General features: G+C 36.9%; 1 protein-coding gene across 4 annotated transcripts in view; it reads left to right on the top strand.

Moving 5' to 3' along the window:
• The window catches only part of ITGBL1 (integrin subunit beta like 1), a 1,366,350-nt gene that overhangs the window by 309,141 nt on the left and 1,036,667 nt on the right, over positions 1–20,542 (top strand). For 3 of the 4 annotated variants that reach the window (XM_004423143.3, XM_087435886.1, XM_087435885.1), the window contains one exon: positions 16,698–16,796. The exons of the other annotated variant lie outside the window; for it this stretch is intronic. In XM_004423143.3, coding sequence (XP_004423200.1) covers positions 16,698–16,796 — 99 coding nt within the window. The remainder of the gene's footprint in view (positions 1–16,697; positions 16,797–20,542) is intronic. 4 annotated transcript variants of the gene reach the window in all.

The raw sequence follows: 20,542 nt of genomic DNA, 5'->3' as shown, positions 1-20,542 counted from the left end.
AAAGAGTTTGTATTTGGCTTAGTAGTTGATAACAGAATTTGGGGAGATAGACCAGAGAGATTTCAGCAGTTGTGGGAGTGGAAAGGGCTAAGCAAGCAAAACTTAGTAAATGGAGTATCTTTTAGAATGAGTTAGCTTTTGTCAGCCCCACTTGTGATATGACTTAGTCTCTAAACCATCTGTCCCTATGGCCATGTTGGCTTGATAATTAATTGACAGTATGGACTGGAATTCTTTGGTACCAAACATGACTGTCCAAATAGTTGGCCTGACCTGATGATCTATTTTAACTTTTTACTATGGAAAATTAAGGTATACACAAACTTGAGAGACTAGTACAAAGAGTACCACGTGCTGTTCTTGTTTTACATATCCTCGCTCACCTTTTAAAAAATTTTCGGCGTATTTTAAGGCACGTATCACGTACCATATAAATTGACTTGCTTTGTTTTATTTTAAGTTTGTTGAGTTGCAGAAGATCTTTCAGTGTTCTGTATTCCCAAACCTGAGTCCACTGATCATCTGGTACACTGCTCCTTTTTTCTCCAAAGACAAACCTATTTCTTTTTAAACTTCACATTAGTGTCAAATCAGTTGACTTGTTTTATTTTTTTATTTATTTTTATTTTTATTTTTTAAAATTTTTTATTGATGTCATAATAGTTTATAACATTGTGAGATTCCAGTTGTACATTATTATTTGTCAGTCACCATATAAATGTGCCCCTTCACCCCTTGTGCCCACCCCGCAACTCCCTTCCCCCTGGTAACCACCAAACTGTTCTCTCTGTCCATGTGTTAGTTTATATTCCACATATGAGAGAGGGCATACAGGGTTTATCTTTCTCTGCAGTTGACCTTTTTTAGTTAAAGCGCTATCATATTCTTTTTCTAATATATACTCTTTGAATTATTGGGAAATATATTTAGGGAAGATGATATATATGTATGTTGGACAAACTGAGAAAGAAAGAATTAGCAAACTTATTAGTTAGGTGGATAAAGGAAGGCAGGTTTCTCACTATCAGAGAAGGGAATTACAAATATAGAATGGGGGAAGGCTAGAATGTACCTTGTGGTGTTGGATTGGAATTGGAGGGATTGGTGTGAACTCATGGTTTTTTATAAGTAGACATAGAAACAGATTTAGATGTATTAGCTTAGTGCTTAACGTTACAGTGGGCAAACTTGGCAGAAACCATCTTAACCATGATAAAGTCACCTCAGTGGCAATGGGACAAATTGACATCAAGTGCCTCCTGGTATGATGCTGAGAAAATCACAATATCACTGCCGTAGTATTCCTGGTAAAAATGCGTAATCATGAAGAAACGTTCTCCCAAATTGAGGGACACTCTACAAAGTAACTAGTCTATACTCTTCAAAAATGTGAAGGTTGGGCCGGCCCTGTGGCTTAGCGGTTAAGTGCGCGCGCTCCGCTGCTGGCGGCCGGGGGTTCGGATCCCGGGCGCGCACCGACGCACTGCTTCTCCAGCCGTGCTGAGGCCACGTCCCACATACAGCAACTAGAAGGATGTGCAGCTATGACATACAACTATCTACTGGGGCTTTGGGGTTAAAACTAAATAAATAAAATTATTAAAAAAAAAATGTGAAGGTCATGAAAGACAAGGCAAAATTAAGGAGCTGTTCCAGATGGATAGAGACCAAAGAGACATGGCAACTAAATGCAGGAGCATAAATTAGATCCTGGACATACTCTAAAGGCCATTATTGGGGCAACTGGTGATATTTAAATAAGGTTTGTGGATTCGTTGGTAATATTGGATCAGTATTAACTTCCTGATTTTGCTGGTTGTACTGTACAGAGAGCATCCTTGTACTTGGGAATGCATGCTGAACTGTTAAAGGGCAATGAGACATCCGAACATTCTTTACTGGCAAAAAATATTAACTAAGGAATCTGAGCTCGATGTACTATTGCTACAATTTGTATGTACATTTGGAATTATTTCACAAAAAATGAAGAAAATAAAAAGAAATGCTTTCCCAGACCATTCATTAGAACGATAGAAACTGATTGCACCATTTTTCTATTACCTGTTAGAAACAATGAAAAAGTAACCTTATGCCGATGGTTTATAGAGCTGATAAGCTGTTCTATTGATTCTTTCCAAGTACATTATTTATTATGATCAACTTAATGGATAGTTAGATTTTTATCAGGGTCTTTCTTGAGATGTAATTGACACTTACAGAGTAAAGGGCTGATTGTTAGTTTATTCACTGGATGGATTTGATGAGTAGTTCTTGGGCATCAATTCCTGCATCTCACCTTTATCAAAGAAACTGGTATAAACTATGATAGCAAAAAAAAAAAAAAAAAAAAGAATTTTATTTTTCGTGTTTATAAAACATTCTGTTATTAGATTTGTAATTCATGAGAAGTTATAAGGATATAAATATATATACTAATTCTTTTGGGAGTAGATTTGGTACTACAATTTAAAAATACAAACAAAACTATAAAATATATGTTATTGGTATTACAATGTAAAAAAGGAGATAATAAGTATCTTAGTATATGTATTAGGAATAATGTCACTGATGGTCACAGAGACTGAGACAAGAGTACAGAACTGCTGGATAATTCTTGGTAGGTAAAAACATAGAAAATAGAATATCAAATATATTTGCTGTTGGTCAGAAGAAATGGGCTGTTAGGGCAAACTGTGTGTGTTTAAGGATAGTACTAGAATGCTAAATAGTCACAGATAGATAATATAAAGGAAGTAGTATTAGGAAATAGCATGTTGCAATTACAGTGTATGGGAATTTAGGAAAAGGGAGAACTTAGGCATTATTATGAAAGTCCTATAGCCCACTTAGCATGTGTGGGTTCTGTGGTGATGAACTCCGTGGTGAGCTTAGGTAATGGGATTTTGTTGGGTGACATCTGTGGTAGCGAAATACATATGAAAAGCAAAAGAGATGCTAATAGAAATCAGAGGAACTTAAAAGCATAAATAACGGAGGAAGTATTAATGGAAGAATGAGCAAAAGTAGATATGTTTGAAAAAGGAGGAAAATAGATCCAAAATAATCATTATTGTGGGAGGAGGACATAGTATCACTAAATTGAACTACAAACAACCAGCGTTTATTGAGGGTTTATTATGTGCCAGGGACTGTTCTAAGGGCTTGACTTTGTTCCTCAAAACCACTCTGTGAGCATAGATTTTAGATATGAGGAAAGCGGAGACGTGAACGATTAAGTAAGTTGTGGAGCTGAGGTTCAAATACTACAAGCATTCTGACTTGATGACAATACTACATAGAAAACACAGGATTCCACCATGATTTGGTAGATTTGGTAGAAGTAAAGGCAGCTTCAATTGCTCTTTATGTTAAACTCATCTACGCAGAGTTATTCATTAAGCTGATATAATTTACAGTGTTATCTGCAGAGAATGACCTTATCACACCAATCCAAAAGAAACTACTACTATAATTAAACTGTGGGTAAAATGACGTAGAATTTTTTTTTAAACCATACAACTGAAATTAAAGTTGTTACTGATCAATTAATGAGGTGATAATTAAACAGAAACTAGTCAACCTGGCTGATTGTAGATCAGTACCTAAAATTTGTTTTTGCAATTCACATCATTTGAGATATATTTAATTACATTTAATAACACATGCATATTTAATATAATCTTTTGTGACAGATTAACAGATCTTCACCATCATTATGTCTAATTCCTCTTGATGTTTTTGTCATTATTACCTATATATTTGGGGGAGAAAGAGAAGACTGTTTCGAAGGTGATAGTGATGATGAAGAAACGTATGAAAAATGGTCGTTGTCTTTGTTTTCAGAAAACAAGCATCTCATTTCCCTGTAGAAGGGCGCTAGGGGTATCATAACTATATTTTGGAATAATAAAGTATTTTAGTAAATAGAAGAGCAAGATAAAGATTACCTACCCTTTTTGTGTTATATTAAGATATAAGACTGTGTTATAGTTTATAATAAAATGTTAAGAATCATTAATTATTATAATAGAATAAAAATGTTTGTCATTTTTGTCATGTTTTACCTGAGAAATTAATGTTGAAGCAAGTAACTTAGCAAAGTTATTAGATCTAAATAATAGGAAAATTATGTGCTTCTTATTGTCAGCATCTTTTAGAATTTTTTAAAAAGTATATTTGTGTTTTCACATATCTAGTAGCAGTTTATGAAAAAGTCAGTGAACGATAATAATGTTAGATGGTGGTAATACCCCAATTTAATTAACTGCATGGCATACAGATTCCTTTGTTATGGGGGAGTGTGGATATACCTCATCTATTTGACATACAATTTAATAATCATATTTTGTTAGTAGTAACTAAGAGATAAGAAACAAAAAGAATCAGTAAACATCTTTATCTCAAGAACAGTCTTCTTTTCTTCCAAGGTATAAACATGCAGTGAGTGTCTACTGTATATGAGCACTATATCTTGTATTTAGATTAAATTTGTTACTCTTGCTTTTGACACGTGGATTTAAGTGAAATACTCTGAGGAGAATTGTAAGGCAATTGCTTTTATAACTTACATAATTTACATGGCTCTTTAATTTCCTTATATGTGAAATAGGAGGAAGAGAGGATTGGGTTAGAATATATAATTTCTAGGATCCTTTCCAGACTAATAGTCAAGTCAGAAAACTGCAGGTCTTGTTCTACATTTTGTGCAGTGATTATTATTATTTTTGTGTGAGGAAGATCGGCCCTGAGCTAACATCTGCCAATCCTCCTCTTTTTGCTGAGGAAGACTGGCCCTGGGCTAGCATCCATGCCCATCTTCCTCCACTTTATATGGGACGCCGCCACAGCATGGTTTGCCAAGTGGTGTGTCGGTGCGTGCCCGGGATCCGAACTGGTGAACCCCAGGCCGCCACAGCGGAGCACGTGCACTTAACCGCTTGCACCACTGGGCCGGCCCCCAGAGTGATTATTTTTAAGATACACAAGAAAGCCTATTAAAGGGGCAGAAACTAGTTATTCCTTTCTGAGAATTAGTTATAGCTTGATCCACAAATCTTTTTTATCCTTCATATTGTTTTCAGAAATAGAAGCAAGATATATGACCAAAATCTTTTTAAAATAGTGGAATGCCTTGATTTTTATCTTGGATTTAATTCTTCACAGTGGTAATCTTCTTAACATTTGATGACAAAAAAGAATTTAGAATTTGTGTATGACAAAAAAGACTTGTATGGTGAAACAAAAAACACTTCTTACAGCCTGTATCTTCCCAAATTTTTATTATTTTTGGAAATGCTTTTTGGCAAATATTTTGTTTTGTAAGTTTTATATTCCTATTGTTGAAAAAAATTGTTTAGCCGTTGCCTACTGCAATAGAAGCTATAATATTTTAACGGTGTCATGAGGTATCTCTGAGGAAGTGCTTTTTTTGTTTTTTAATGGTAAAGGATGTAAGTAATCTCTCTCAAATGTCAAATTAATTTAGGGTGTGTACTTTCTTTTTCCCTTATGATTACGTAGATAGGAAAATTGAATGTTCCAAACAACTCATGGAAAATGTTCTGCATCAACATTATTTGTACCACAAATGCAGTTCAATGCTTTTAATGGGATACAAAGTTACAGGTAGATTATTAAATATGAGAAAATGCTTTCTTGAAATAGGAAAGAAATCATGTTTTTAAACTGTCGTTTTAAACATCATAAATATTCTCATTACGCATAATTTTTGACTGAACTGGTCTCTTTAAGCTGGGGGAAAATTTTCAGAAAATAGAGCGTGTTGGGATGAATTCCATGAATTCCACCCACCATAGCTTTGCTCTGATTAATTTGAACTTATAATGTCAATACTTTAAAAAGAATGTAATCTTTAAATGATTACAGAATGGTGAGACATATGATGTCCTTATACTAAAGATTGCAATATTACACATCTGGAGTTTACACTTTTCAGAAGTAGGCAGCACCTGCATTTGGTCATTCGCACATTGTCTTTATTTCCCCTTTATCTCTGATTTTGTAAATGATCAGTTTTATGTTTACAAAAGATTATTCTGCCTGTAGTGAGGAGACCCAGTTGGAAATAGGGAAGAATATATGTGGCAGACTCGTCTGTTGCAGTAGGCCAGATGCGAGCTGGTGGCGGGTCGGGAAAGGCGGGAGTGTGAAGATGGAGAGAAGCTGGGTTCTTTGGCAGCCTCTCCAGTCACCCATTATTATTCCTAAATCTCTGTCCTATGCTCCTATAATCTCTCCACTTCCTCTCAACCCTTTCCACTGTGCCCTCTCTATCTCTTGTCATCAACAAACTCCTCTGTATTCTCAGCCTGTTCTCTGAATGTTCCACCACTGACTTGCCTTCACAGAAACCTGGTGGTAGCTTTTCTCCCATATCACATGCACCTCAGGGATGGGAGGTGGGATTGTTTTTCTTCTAGTGTCATTCTAGACCACTGTTCCCCCTCCCTCTTGTAAAACCGTTGTTCTTTGAGGTTCACGTCATCAGTTTACCTCACTACCTCCCCTCCCTCTCAGCAACCTTCAGGTTCCCTCCCCTGCATCCCTCCCTCTGCAGTTGAAGGCCAGCAAACCATTCATGGTCTATCTCTCCGCCTCAATACAACCATTAGTCCTTATATTTTCTCTCCATCCACGGCCCTCACTCCTGTTTTTCCATCCTTTATCCAGCTTAGATTCCCTGGCCTGTAATTATAGTCATTCATTTACAAATACCTGTAACTTCCTCAACCCCTTTATTCTTCCATCAATCCCAAATTTAGATGAACTCAGCCTCCCACTTTCTTTATGCCCACGTCAAAGAAAGTACCTGAGGGCCAGCCTGGTGGCGTAGCGGTTAAATTCGTACGCTCCGCTTTGGCAGCCTGGGGTTCACGGGTTCAGATCCGGGCGTGGACCTATGCACCACTCATCAAGCCATGCTGTGGCAGCGTCCCATATACAAAATAGAGGAAGATGGGCACGGACGTTAGCTCAGGGCTAATCTTCCTCAGCAAAAAGAGGATGATTGGCAGTGGCTGTTAGCTCAGGGCCTATCTTCCTCACCAAAAAACAAAGAAAAAAAAAACACACAAAGTACCTGAGCATTGCTGGATAAAATCACATACCAATGGCAGGTTCCTGTCACTACATGTGCAGGACGTTCCACTACAGCTGAGCATCCAGCACTGTAGCAGTTTTGTTGCTTTTCTAATAAGCTCACCCTTCTTCTCCCTTTCTTCAGTGACTGTTTCATATCTTGACCTCTGTATTGTCACTTCCTACTTTCTTTCCCCAGTTTATATTACTCCTGAGTATGCTCCTTCTCCCTACTACCAATAGTCTAGACCTGGTCACCATCATTTTTACTTTTGTCTCCTCTAATTCATTCTCCAAGCTGTAGCCGGAATGATCTTTTAAAAATATAAAGCTGATGATGTCACTCTCCAATTAGAATCCTTTAGTGTTTCCCATTGCTCTCCACTCTCTTCAGGCACCATGCTATCTATCCTTTGTTTTCTGTGTTCTGCACACTGGTTTCAAATAAGCTAAGCTCTTTCTTGTCTCAGGGATTTTTTGTGTGTGTGTGTGAGGAAGATCAGCCCTGAGCTAACATCCATGCTAATCCTCCTCTTTTTGCTGGGGAAGACCGGCTCTGAGCTAACATCTATTGCCAATCCTCCTCCCTTTTTTCCCCAAGGCCCCAGTAGATAGTTGTATGTCATAGTTGCACATCCTTCTAGTTGCTGTATGTGGGACGTGGCCTCAGCATAGCCAGAGAAGCGGTGCGTCGGTGTGTGCCTGGGATCCGAACCCGGGCCGCCAGTAGTGGAGCGCGCACACTTAACCACTAAGCCATGGGGCCGGCCCGTTCAGGGATTTTTTTTTACATGATATTACCTTTGGGATATTCCCTCTAAATAGTCCCACCCCCCCCCACCCCCCACCCAACTACCACACTAATTCCTCCTCACTCTTGAGATCTTAGCTTAAAGATCACCTCCTCAGAGAGGTCTTCCTTTCTGCTGAGAAGTGAAGAATAATGAGAATTAAGAGAGTATAAAAATTACTGAAGAAGATTTATGACCTTTCAGGATACAGTTTTAGCAGCCAGAGTATAGCAGGTTATGGGGAAAGGTATGTGGTAAGAACATAGGTACAAATTACTTGTTCTAGAACCTGTCAGAGAAAAGGAGAGGAACAGTTTGGTAGTTGGAGGGCATAGTGGGTCAAGTGTGTGTGCTGTGAAAATGCGGGGGTCCTGAACGCGCTGGAAAGCAGAGGGGAAGCAGCCAGCCAGTGAGGTATCGGGAAAGGAACAAAGCTGGTTGATGATGCAAGACACGATAGGGCTCCAATTTCAGCAAAGAAAAAGAGGAGGTTATCTGCCACGAGTGTGGGTCAGTGTTAACATGATAATTAATGTAAATTTGGTGAACTTGAGTCCTAGTCTATTTCAACTAAAGACATAAAATCTTTATGTTTGAGTTAGTTTCTAAATAGAGATGTTGTGTCTTTGCATTGTATTGTTTTTAAAATACAGAGTTTTAAAATAATTTAAAATATTATGGTGTTTTCACGGTGCTAGAACTTTTCCACAATATTGTCTGTCTTGAAAGGTGTGAAATTTTATTTGAGCCCCAGAGTATTATGTCATTTGTCACTTCAGTCTTGGTCTATATTTCTTTTTATCCCCACACTGAATTTGACTTAATTTGTTAGCTTTTATTGTCTGTTAAGGGAAAGATCTTAAGAACTTAGAACCCTAGACAGACTTACTTGAGTAAAACAAAAATCCTTTTCTAATATTGGAATTTGCCATGTCAGAAATTAACTGTCTAAACATATCTTAAATAAAAGGGCTTTGCAATCATAAAACCAGAGAATTTGAGACCTAGAAGAGATATTCAGGTTGCTGGTTCAGGTCCCTCATTTTCAGATGAGAAAGAGAGTTGAGAAAGAGAGATTGTCTGAAATACATTGTAAAATTGGATGCTGTAGATGAAATCAAGAAATCTATGACCAGAAAAATTGAAATGAGTATTGCTGTGTTAACCAAAATGAAGTTTTAAAAGAACAGCTACTATTCTTTGTGTGCCTGTTAGTGAAAGGTCGGAAGTCGGTATTGATTGCATGCTATAATGAGAGAGGAAATTAGGCACTTACATTTCTCCTTACTTTTTAACTTTTTAATATATAATATATGTATACAGCACACAATTCAAAAAGTACAAATGGGGGCCGGCCCGGTGGCACAGCAGTTAAGTGCGTGTGCTCCGCTGCAGCAGCCCGAGGTTCGGATCCTGGGCGCACACCAACGCACCGCTTGTCAGGCCATGCTGTGGCAGCATCCCATATAAAGTAGAGGAAGATGGGCACGGATGTTAGCCCAGGGCCAGTCTTCCTCAGCAAAAAGAGGAGGATTGGCAATGGATGTTAGCTCAGGGCTGATCTTCCTCACAAAAAAAAAAAAAAAGCACAAATGGGTTTGCAGTGAAAAGCAGCCTTGTCCCTCAGCCCCTCTGTTCCTCATATACATTTGTCCAGAGATATTCTATGCATTTAAAAACATGCTTATAGGGTTTTTTTTCCCCCTAACAAATGATAGCATAATGTGTACACTATTCTGTGTTTTCTTGGGGATGGTTTCATATCAGTATGTACAGAGATGCCTCATTTTAAAAGAAGGAGCACTAAGCTCTGACATGCTACAAGACATATTTATATGGTACACTTTAAGGACATCTTGGTTGGGTATAAAATTGGGGGGCAGAATTTTCTTTTTTTCTTACTACTTAGACCACGTTGCTCTGTCGTCGTCTTTATCAGTGTTGCTCTTGAGAAATTAGGCTGAGCTGAGGTTTTTCCTTGCTTGTGCGTGATTTCTTATTTTTGCCTAATAACCCACATAAGCCTTTCTTTATTCTTAAAGTTCCATAAATATCATGATTCTACAAATTCAAGGTTTAATTTAATAAAGTTTTACCCTATCATATCTTTGAATTTACATTTATTCTTTTTTCTTTATAAGCCTTTTTGAAGAAGACTTCTGTATATTATTTAGACTCCATTTCTTCCTCTTCCATATCTATTGTCTTTTCTATGAATTGTCTTTATATTTGTTGGTCTTTTCCATTTTGTTTTATATGATTTCTCCATGTCCTTATTTTTCTTTTTAGTCACATTTATTCTATTTTTGGTTGCTTCTTAATGTGTCTTTTAACTCTAGAATGTTATTTTTCTCTTCATTTTTTTTCTGAGTTCTACCAGCTTGATTTTCATTTCCTTCTGTTGGTGTATGATCTCTTCTTTGAACCTTTGTTTTTTTCTTTGGTCTCATTTTTTTAAAGAGGGGTCACATTTCCTATGGTTGTCTTTAGACTTTGCAGAATTATTTATCTGCACTCTTCCTGTGTTTCTTTGAATAGTTCTTGTGTTGTGTGCTCTTAATTTACCTTTTTCTCTTTATAAAAATATTTTTTGCAGATTGTATGCAAAGATCCAGTATTGGTTATTTTCTGATTATTATTTATGTTGCAATAGGGTAGGTGGTTGGGTATAAGCATGGGCAGCCTGCAACTTTTGCTTGTTAGGCTTGTTACCCTAATACTCTCTGACCAAATCTGTTATTTCCCTTGTCCTAGATTTCATTTCCCATTAGTTTTGGGCATTGAAAAGAGAGGGTGGTTCTTTATGTCAGGTTTTCAGTGCCATAACAATGAAATGCCACTTCCACTCTACATCTGCTGCTTCAGTCACCATTGGCTAAAGAATTAGATGTAATATATATGGCATAGTAACAAGAATTCTGTTCAGTCTGCCCCTGCCTTTCTATGATATTCAAATGTAGTTCAAAGAAACATTCCCTATCTCTCCTATGGCTTATACTTCTGATTTCACTCATCTAATGATAGCATCAATAGAATCATTGCATCTTCTGTTCAGAATTATGTTTTTTGGAGAAATCTGTTTACTGCTTGTGGCCCAAGAAGGCATGTAATGGCTTTCAGCATGTTCTCTTCCCTCATTTAAAACTTGCAGGTATGTTTCATAGTTTATGATTTGGAGCTATGATAGCTTTCTTGCTTCAATTATATAGTGAAGTTGCAAAATTATACTCATTACTTACCAGGTGTGCAAGGAAATGTAGTTTCCTTATTGTCTATCACATGTAATCTTCGTCATGAGCCCTCTACCTTTAACAAGAGGGGACGGGGATTAAAAACTTGCTGAAAACAGAATCTTTAGACTCTTTTGGTTTAAACACTGTCTTGTTTCATGTTTGTTCCCCTTCCTCCAGCTTCCACCAAGGTGGAGTCTGGGTGCATGCAAGAGGGACCTTTGTAAATGTGGTCAGACTGGCCTCATAACTATGGATGTGGGGAGGAGAACTCAGATCCACACTGTCCTTACAAGACTTTGTTGCAAGGACCCGGACCGGTGACTGTCCGGTAATGGTTCATCCTATTTGGCGTGGAAGCCAGTGAAGAGGCTCCTGCTACCTATAGTCCTGGTTACTATTTGCCTGCAGTCATGGAGTCCCCTGTACCATGTGGGCTTCGTCCGGACCCAGACCTTCTCTAGTCATCTCAGTAGGACAGGTGGAAACTTCTGGACTCCTGCCATGATGTACTTGGGTCATTTGTCAAGTCTCTTCCTCCATCAATGCTGTACTCTTGCTCCCATACCATGTTAGGAATGCTGTGAAACCAAGTATTGGGCTTTACTAGAAGCCTGCTGCGTCCCCTAGACTATATCCCAGAAGTAGACCTCCAGCCCAGGTATTTTTAGGGTACCTGATACCTGTCAGAATGTTTTCACCCCTCTCTCTCCACTGCCACCTTCCTACCTGTTCCCAAGGGTCCACGCAGAAAAGGAAGTAGGAAGGACCCTGATTTCTGATACCTTTCTCTTCCCTCTGTACCTTTCCTTCATGTAATCCACAGGGACCTGAAAGGATTATTTTCATATTTCTTTCTGGAAGGAACTTTCCTTCTGTTCTTCTTGCCAAGTTAACATTCACATCTACTCATCCAATAGCAGAGGATGCAGGGAAAAAAATCAATTTATCAGGAAGGGAAGATAAATCAAAAATACTCTTTTCAGGTGCTGAGCTGGTGGCGTAGTGGTTAAGTTCACTCACTTGGCTTTGGCGGTCAGGGGTTCGCAGGTTCAGATCTCAGGCACGGACCTATGCACCACTCATCAAGCCATGCTGTGGCGGTGTCCCACATACAAAATAGAGGATGATGGGCACAGATGTTAGCTTAGGGCTGATCTTCCTCAGCAATAAATAAATAAATAAATAAATAAATAAATAAATAAATAAATAATGTTTAAAAAAACTTTTCAATTTTTGAAGAGGTAGATTTTCTCCCTATGTTTTCGTTTTTTATGTCAGATTCATTGAGGTATAATTTATGTAAAATTTACTCTTTTTAATTGTATGGTTTGGTTAGGTTTTGAAAAAATATATATAGTTGTGTAATCACCACCAAAATCAAGATTTACAACATTTCCATCACCACAAAAAGTTCTCTTATGCCCCTTCCTAGTCCCAAGTCATCCTCATGCCCTTTGCCCCTAGCAACCACTGATTTGATTTCTGCCTTTTCCAGGATGACATATAAATGGAATCACATGGTATATACTCTTTTGTGTCAGCCTTCTTTCACTTAGCATAATGCTTTTGAGATGCTTATTGCTAATTCCTTTTCCATTATACCGTATTTGTTTATCCTTTAATCAGTTCATTGGACTTTTGGGGTTTTTCTGATTTGAAGCTGATGTAAACATTCTGCTATATATATTCTGCTATCATAAACAAGCTTCTATGAATATTCATGAACAGGTCTTTTTGTATACATATCTTTTCACTTCTCTGGGATTTTCTAAAGTGAGTTTACCATTTTGCATTCCTACCAGCAATGTATGAAAGTTCTGATTGCTCCACGTCTTTGTCAGCTCTTATTATTATCACTCTTTTTCGTTTTAGCCATTCCAGTGGATGTGTAGTGCTATATCATTATAGTTTTAATTTGCCTTTTCCTAATGACCAATCAATGATGTACTTGTTATCCATCTTCTTCTTTGATGAAGTTTCTGATCAAATCTTTTGCCCATTTTTTAAAAAATTCAGTTGATTTTCTTATTGAGTTATAAGAGCTCTTTGTATATTTTGGATACAAGTCCTTTATCAGATATGTGTTTTGCAAGTATTTTCTCCCAACTCATGGCTTGACTTTCCTTTTCTTAACAATGTCTTTCAAACAGAAGTTTATAATTTTGATGAAGTCCCATTCATCTGTTTTTTCTTCTAAGATTTCTATTTTTTGTGTCTGGAAATCTTTGCCTGGACCAAGGTCATAAAGATTTTCTCTTGTTTTCTTCCAGGAGTTTTTTAGTTTTAGGTTTTACATTTAGTTTTAATCATTTTAAGTTGATTTTTTTTTTATGGTGTGGGGTAAAGGTCAGGGTTTATTTTTTTGAATATGGATGTTCAGTTGTTCTAATGCTATTTGTTGACAAACTGTACTTTCCCCATTGAATATCTTGGCACTTTTTTTGAAAATCAATTAACCATTTGTGTGTGGGTCTCTGAACTCTCAATTTTATTCTTTTAATGAATATGTCTATTCTTAACCAGTGTCTTGATTACTGTAGCTTTATGGAAAGTCTTAAAATCAAGTGGTGTTGAGTTCCCCAAATTTGCTAATTTTAAAAATTGTCTTCACTATTCTATATCCTTTGCTTTTTTGTATATATTTTAGAATCAGCTTATCAATTTATAATGCAAAAAAAGCCTGCAGGAATATTGATTGGAATTACATTGACTATATAGATCAATTTGGGAGAAAACTTAATGTCTTAATAATTCTAAAACTCTTCTAATGCATGAACATGATATATATCTCCATTTTTTAGATCTTCTTTAATTTCTCACAGAAGTACTATTTCTGGTTTTTGAAAAAGTGAAACTCCTCTCTCTGTTTTCATTTACTTATTTTTTAACAGCTTTATTGAGATATAATTCACATACCTTACACTTTGCTCATTTAAAATGTACAATTCAATGGCTTGTAGTATATTCACAGAGCTGTGCAACCATCACCACAATCAATTTTAGAACATTTTCATCATGTCAAATAAGAAAGCCGTACCACATAGCTGTCACCCTTCAATCCCTCCATCCATCCCCACCACGCCCCCGTACCCCCACCCTCAGCTCAAGGCAACCACTAATCTGCTTTCTACCTGTATGGGTTTTTCTATTCTGGACATTTCATATAAATGGAACTATATAATTTGTGGTATTCTGTGACTAGCTTCTTTCAGTTAACATGCTTTCAAGATTCGTCCATGTAGTAGCATGTATCAGTGCTTCATTCCCTTTTGTTGCCAAATAATATTCCATTGTATGGATTTGTCACATTTTGTTTAAGCATCCTTAAAAATGGTTTATTTCAGGTTGTGGTAAATTGATTCCTTCTTTAACATGATATGAGTGGATTAGGTTTTTTTCTCAATTCCCTCTCATATGCCCTAAAGATGGCAGTTGCAGTTTCATTCTGTCAGCTTTGTGGATTTGAAATTAATATCAAATGCAAATTTTATTTTTATTTATTTATTTTTTTTAGGAAGATTGGCCCTGAGCTAACATCTGTTGCCCATCTTCCTCCTTTTTTCTCCCCAAAACCCCCGTAGATAGTTGTAAGTCATAGTTGTACATCCTTCTAGTTGTTCTGTGTGGGACACGCCCTCAGCATGGCTTGATGAGCGGTTCCTACGTCCGTGCCCAGGATCCGAACTGGCGAATCCTGGGCTGCCGAAGTGGAACGCACGAACTTAACTGCTATACCACCAGGCCGGCCCCTCAACTACAAATTTTAAATGGTTATCATTCAAAATCTTTCTTAACAGCCTCTAACTTTCTTTTTTCACAAATAAAACATAATTTTATAATTGATTATTGAGCTTTTTTAACCTTTTAAATTTAGAAGCCATTTCAAAGCAAATATTGTTTTCGGTTTTAAAAGGCACTTACTATTTATAAAACCCCATCTATTGAGAGCTTCTTTTGGAACTCTTTCATTGCATAAGGGAGATATTTAATTTGGAGGGAAGGGGCTAAATAGGATAATTTTTAAATGTCTTATTGCTGCTTTAATCAAAACTACAGCCTTTTTGCTTCTCAGATTTTTATCGGGTAGTGTTTTAATAGTAAATAATTTATGAGATAGTATGATTATCTGACCTTATTTTTAAAACTCATTTAAGGGTAGTAGAACCATTAGAGACAGGAGAAGGGGGAAAATATCTAGGACCTACCACGATGGGAATATTGGTAGAGACTTTAACATGTTAACTTATTTAACCTTTACAGCACCATCTCGGATAGATATTTTTACTATATTGTTGTTTGGAAACAGAAACTCAGAGAGGTTAAATACTCCAGCTTAGTAAACAACTCTGACCAACTCTGACTTAGTAAAACAGCGAAGTCAACTGAGACCCAAGTCAGTGTGATTCCAAAGCCATTGTTTTTTCTTCCCAGTTTCTGAATTGTCCTGTATGTAGAGGGAGGCCACTGAACTCAGAAACACAAGCGAGTGCATAATATATGTCCTACTATATTTCATTACATAGCCGATGGCATATCTTTGTTTCTAGACTTTATGACCATACTATAGGGGAAATATATAAATACATAAACATCTGTTTAGACATATACATCTATATATATATGTACACATATTCTTCTAAACTGTATAAGTCTGTGTATCTTTTATTTTAATAAGTGAGTATCTTTTAAGAGAATTAAGCGATAGTGAAGGGATTGTTAGGGATCATACATCTTGGCTCTGCTACAGGTTTATTTTGAAACTTGAGCAAACTTAAATATCCGTTTATTGGGTTGTTTACTGTAGACTTAAAATAATAGTGTTATTTTCTCTTACCTCTCATATTAAAGAGTTAGGGCATCAGTAAGTGAAAAGGAAGAAATTACTAATAGGACTTTTTATTTTAAATTAACTTTGATTTTTTTCTTTCAGTTTTACATATTTGATTTAAAGTTAGAATTTTTCTCTTAGAAGGATCTCTGTTTTAAAAGATTATGCATTTTTTTGGCATCTTCGTAAGTGATGACTTGATGAAATTAGTTATTTATGATCAACAAAAATATGACAGAACTTTGGAAAGTTCAAATAGACTTTTAACATTCAACACCAAAGATTTTTGCCTAATTAAAGCTTCTGTTTCATTAAGATAACAATGCTTAGTCCTTCATTAAAATTAACACAGAAAAAGTTCTTTCTTGGTCCTTGGAGAGGATATTATATGCAAGCCCTGTTGTGTGGGTTGCAAAATGTCACTGGAATTTATATGCATTACTTGTCTAATTGCAGTAAATGTAGCATGGCCAGATAGGTTTAGAGTTAGAAGGCTGTTTGTTACTTACTGGAAATCACTTGAAACCTCAGTACCCAGAGGCAGCTGTGCCCAGGTCCTTCACCTCTCCCTAGAGATGACGAAGAAGACTCTTGTTGGACCCTGTCTTTCATGGCGGGAGCAGTAAACATGACAGGTTGTTTGGGAGCCATCTGTTTAAAATGGCTGCTGCTTTGTATGCAGCAATGAACTTGAGATCAGTTTTCTGTCTTTCTTCATGGTAACAGTCTTATTTGGTGTCACAACAGGTGGAAGTTGATGGGTCGAAACTAAATGTGACGAGCACGTGGAACCTGGCTTCACCCTTATTGTCTGTCAATGTTGATGGCACTCAGAGGATGATACAGGTAAATGTTCTGATTTTCTTAGAGGGCTCCATCAAGTCCAAAATCCTTACCAGTACCTATGTGGTTAACACTTACAGATATAGCAGGGAAAAGCCGCGCATTATCCCTCTCATACATTTTATAGTTGAAAAGATTTTTTCTTGTTTTAGAGGATCTTAAGTCTTGTTCTGAAGAATCAATGTTTTCTTTTTTCAAGGAATCCAGGAAGGTTAGTGTGTTATACTTTGTTGTAAATAAAGCATCCTGCATGCTTTTCTAAAAATACTAGAAGATTAGCAGTTTTCTTTGCCATTGTGAGTTTTTAGTTGTAAAATATGATGTACTTTCTTGCCTTTCTTTTCTATGCAATTGAAATTGTGTAGTATTAGATCAGCAGAAACATGAACTATTCAGGCTGACTTTCCATAGCACATTGATGCCTTTTAAAAATTGAGTAATCTTGGGGCTGGCCCCGCGGCATAATGGTTGGGTTCGTGTGCTCTGCTTCGTCGGCCTGGGGTTCACAGGTTCGGATCCTGGGTGCAGACCTTCCCACTGCTTATCAAGCCACACTGTGGCAGGCATGCCACATATAAGGTAGAGGAAGATGGGCACGAATGTTAGCCCAGGGCCAATCTTCCTCAGCAAAAAGAGAAAGATTGGCAACAGATGTTAACTTAGGGCAAATCTTCCTCACACATACATAAAAAAATTGAGTAATCTTAGTTTGCTAACCTTTCTTTCCCCCCCCAATATAAAATGTCTTGCATTGAGGAGATACCTTGAAATCCAGAGTTGATTGAAAGTTCTTTGTAATCAGTGACCTACATTTTAAAGTAGATAGCTATGAAAAGAGATTCTGCCAAAATTCGTTCACCTCACCTCATAGTTGAGGTTTAGGGTTCCAGGAAAAACAAAACAAAAAACACCATGGAACCTGTGGTTATCACATGCAAATAAAAATCATAAAACCCCCATTGCATTAAATACTCATTCTTTTTCTTTTTTATGAAGATGTTTTTGCTTTCCCTTAATTTGATTTTACACAGGAAACTGATTTTAAAACCTAGGGAAATCAAGAGAATCAGAGATAAAGACTACTCTAAACTAGATTCATATATACCTCTATTAGAGACTCTGAGGCAGAGGATTCCAGAAACCCCCAGTTAATATTTGATAACTAAACGAAACCCAGGTTCAGTTGGTATGTTATCTCTATGGTTCTAAGAAATAGTGAACTCTCAGTAATGAGTTCTATGTTTTGACTTTGGTTTTATGACTTGTCCCAGTATATTTTTTCTCTCATATTTTCTTTCATATTCTAGTTATAAGGTGAAACACTTTGAGATCCTTGGAAAAACTATCATTATGTAATTTCACATCACTTAGATCCATTTATTATGTCTTCAAAAAAATGGTTGTGTCACACTTGTTTATGTTCGATAGAATATGCTCTGCACTGAATGTGCTATGGCTCAGGCATTCATGTATTTTGGTCAGGAGGACATGGTATGACCTCTCAGTTGTGAGTGAGAGAGAGATGAATCTACTATCCAAATCTTTATATCATGATATTTTCTGCATCCTTCTCAATGACTGTGTAGATAGGTGTCTTAATGGCACTTTTACATGTAGAGTTTCTAGCTAAATTAACATTAGATATGTTAGAGTGTATTTATATTTATATATATTTATATATTCTAAGTAATACATTTAGAATAATCCCCAGAAATATTTTTCCTAGCATAGGGATAATGTTCAGTAAATCCCTTTTCATTCTTGTGAGTTCTTTGCTAAAAAAAAGCGTTAATGTAAAATAAATGACTCCTTAAGGCAGACCCCTTGGCTCTTTAGAGGAAGTCATTACTTTCAGTTAAGTGCTCTCTCATTGGAAGGAAATGAACTCTTTCAGAGAGGTAAATGGTATACTGAAGAAGAAAAGTCATTTACTTAAAAGAAGATGAGGAAAATTTTTCCTTACCAGAACAGATGAATTTTATTTACTTACTGAATGCATTAGCATTCAGTGTTGACTCTTCATCTCCAAAATATGGTGTGGTCCCCGTGAAATATAATAAGAATAAATAACTCATAGTGCTTACTGTGTATCAGTTCTGAGCACAGTACATATATTAACTCATTTCATCGTCACAACTGTATGAAGTAGGTACTATTATTTATATTTTTGTAAATGAGGCATCTGAGGCTCAGAGAAACTAAGTGACTTGCTGAAGGTGACCCAGCTAATAAGAGGTAGAGCCAGGATTTGAATCTAAGCAGTCTTGCTGTGACATCTATGCTGTTAAGCATTACACTATGCTGAGGCAAGCTAGGTAACTTCCCTATGATTACAAAGCCACGAAGAAGCTGAGCAGAAATTTGAACCCTGGCAGTGTGACCCAGAGTGTGTGCTTCTAACCACTATGCTATGTAGGACTTTTCTGTTTTCCCCGTCAGAGTTCTTCAATTAGTAATTTACCTCTCATTCATATTGTAAACCACTGATGCTCAATCTTTAATATGCTTCAGAATCAACTAGAAGACTTGTTGCAATTCAGATTGTTGGACCTACCTGCAGAGTTTACTCTGATTTAGTAGGTCTTGGCATGGTGTACATTTCTAATAAGTTCCCGGGTAATGATGATGCTAGTGGTCCAGGGTCCACAGTTTGAGAACCACCATTAAACCTTTGCAATCAGAGAATACGTCGGGAATGATGAGCAAAAGTGAGGTAAGTAGGAGCAAGTCCCTGGAAGCCTTGTTAATCACATAGTGTGGGCTCTGCTTTATCCGGGAGCCAATGGGGACCCGTGGCAGAGTTTTCCTTAAGGAAGTGATGATGTGAACAGAGTTGGAGTTCAGAAAGAGCTTGTTCTGGTTGCGTTGTAGAGAGTGGATTGAAGAAGAATGAACTGGAGGCAAAGAGCAAAGTTAGAAGGTGTTAGAGAAATGGAGGTGGGAAATCATTTTGCCTGGAAAATATTAGTAGTCGGGATGAAGAGCACTGTGTGATGAAGGGATCTGAAAGAAGGACAGGAGGAAAGAACTGGTGGCTTCACAGTGTTCTCTGTTGGTTTCTCTTCCACCTGCCTGTAAGCATGGTCACATCTTCAAGGTTTATTCCTAACTCCTTTTTTCTCTGTGCTGACTTCCTGGGCTGCATTGCCCGAGAGTTGCGGCTCACTACTTCCAAGCAAATAGCTATGAAAATGCTACTGTGTATTTATTTGTATTTCTCTTGCACTTGTTTATGGTAAATTCAGAGAAGAATTATGGGATGGTTATTACCACAGGTATTTTTCAAGTGATTTTATGGTAATCACTTCTTTTTTTCCTGGATTTTTTTACATACATTTAAACTTTTTATTATTAAATATTTTATATACACAAAGTAATATTTATTAATCTTATGAAAACTAAAGAATAACACGATGAACCTATTTACCCACCATCTAGATTTAAAAAGGAATCATTGCCAATACTGTTGACTTTGTGCTCTCCCTTGTTTAAATCTTCCTGCCCCTAGAGGTAATCACCATCTTGATTTTTAAGTTTATCACTCTCTTCCTTTTAGGGATATTTATATACAGAGTAAAACTGTAAACAATGTATTACTTAGCTATTCATGTTTTTAAACTTTATGTAAATGGCACCATACTCCCTATTCTTCTATGAGTTGCTTTTTCCTCTAGTATTGTTTGTGAGATTGGTCCATGCTGATGCAAGCAGCTTTAGTTTATTTCCATGCTACATGTTACTAAATCATA

This window comes from Ceratotherium simum, chromosome 10 (assembly GCF_057802395.1).
Source record: "Ceratotherium simum simum isolate JZ-2026a chromosome 10, ASM5780239v1, whole genome shotgun sequence".
NCBI lineage: Eukaryota > Metazoa > Chordata > Mammalia > Perissodactyla > Rhinocerotidae > Ceratotherium > Ceratotherium simum.
This window is presented reverse-complemented; position numbering and strand designations above follow the sequence as displayed.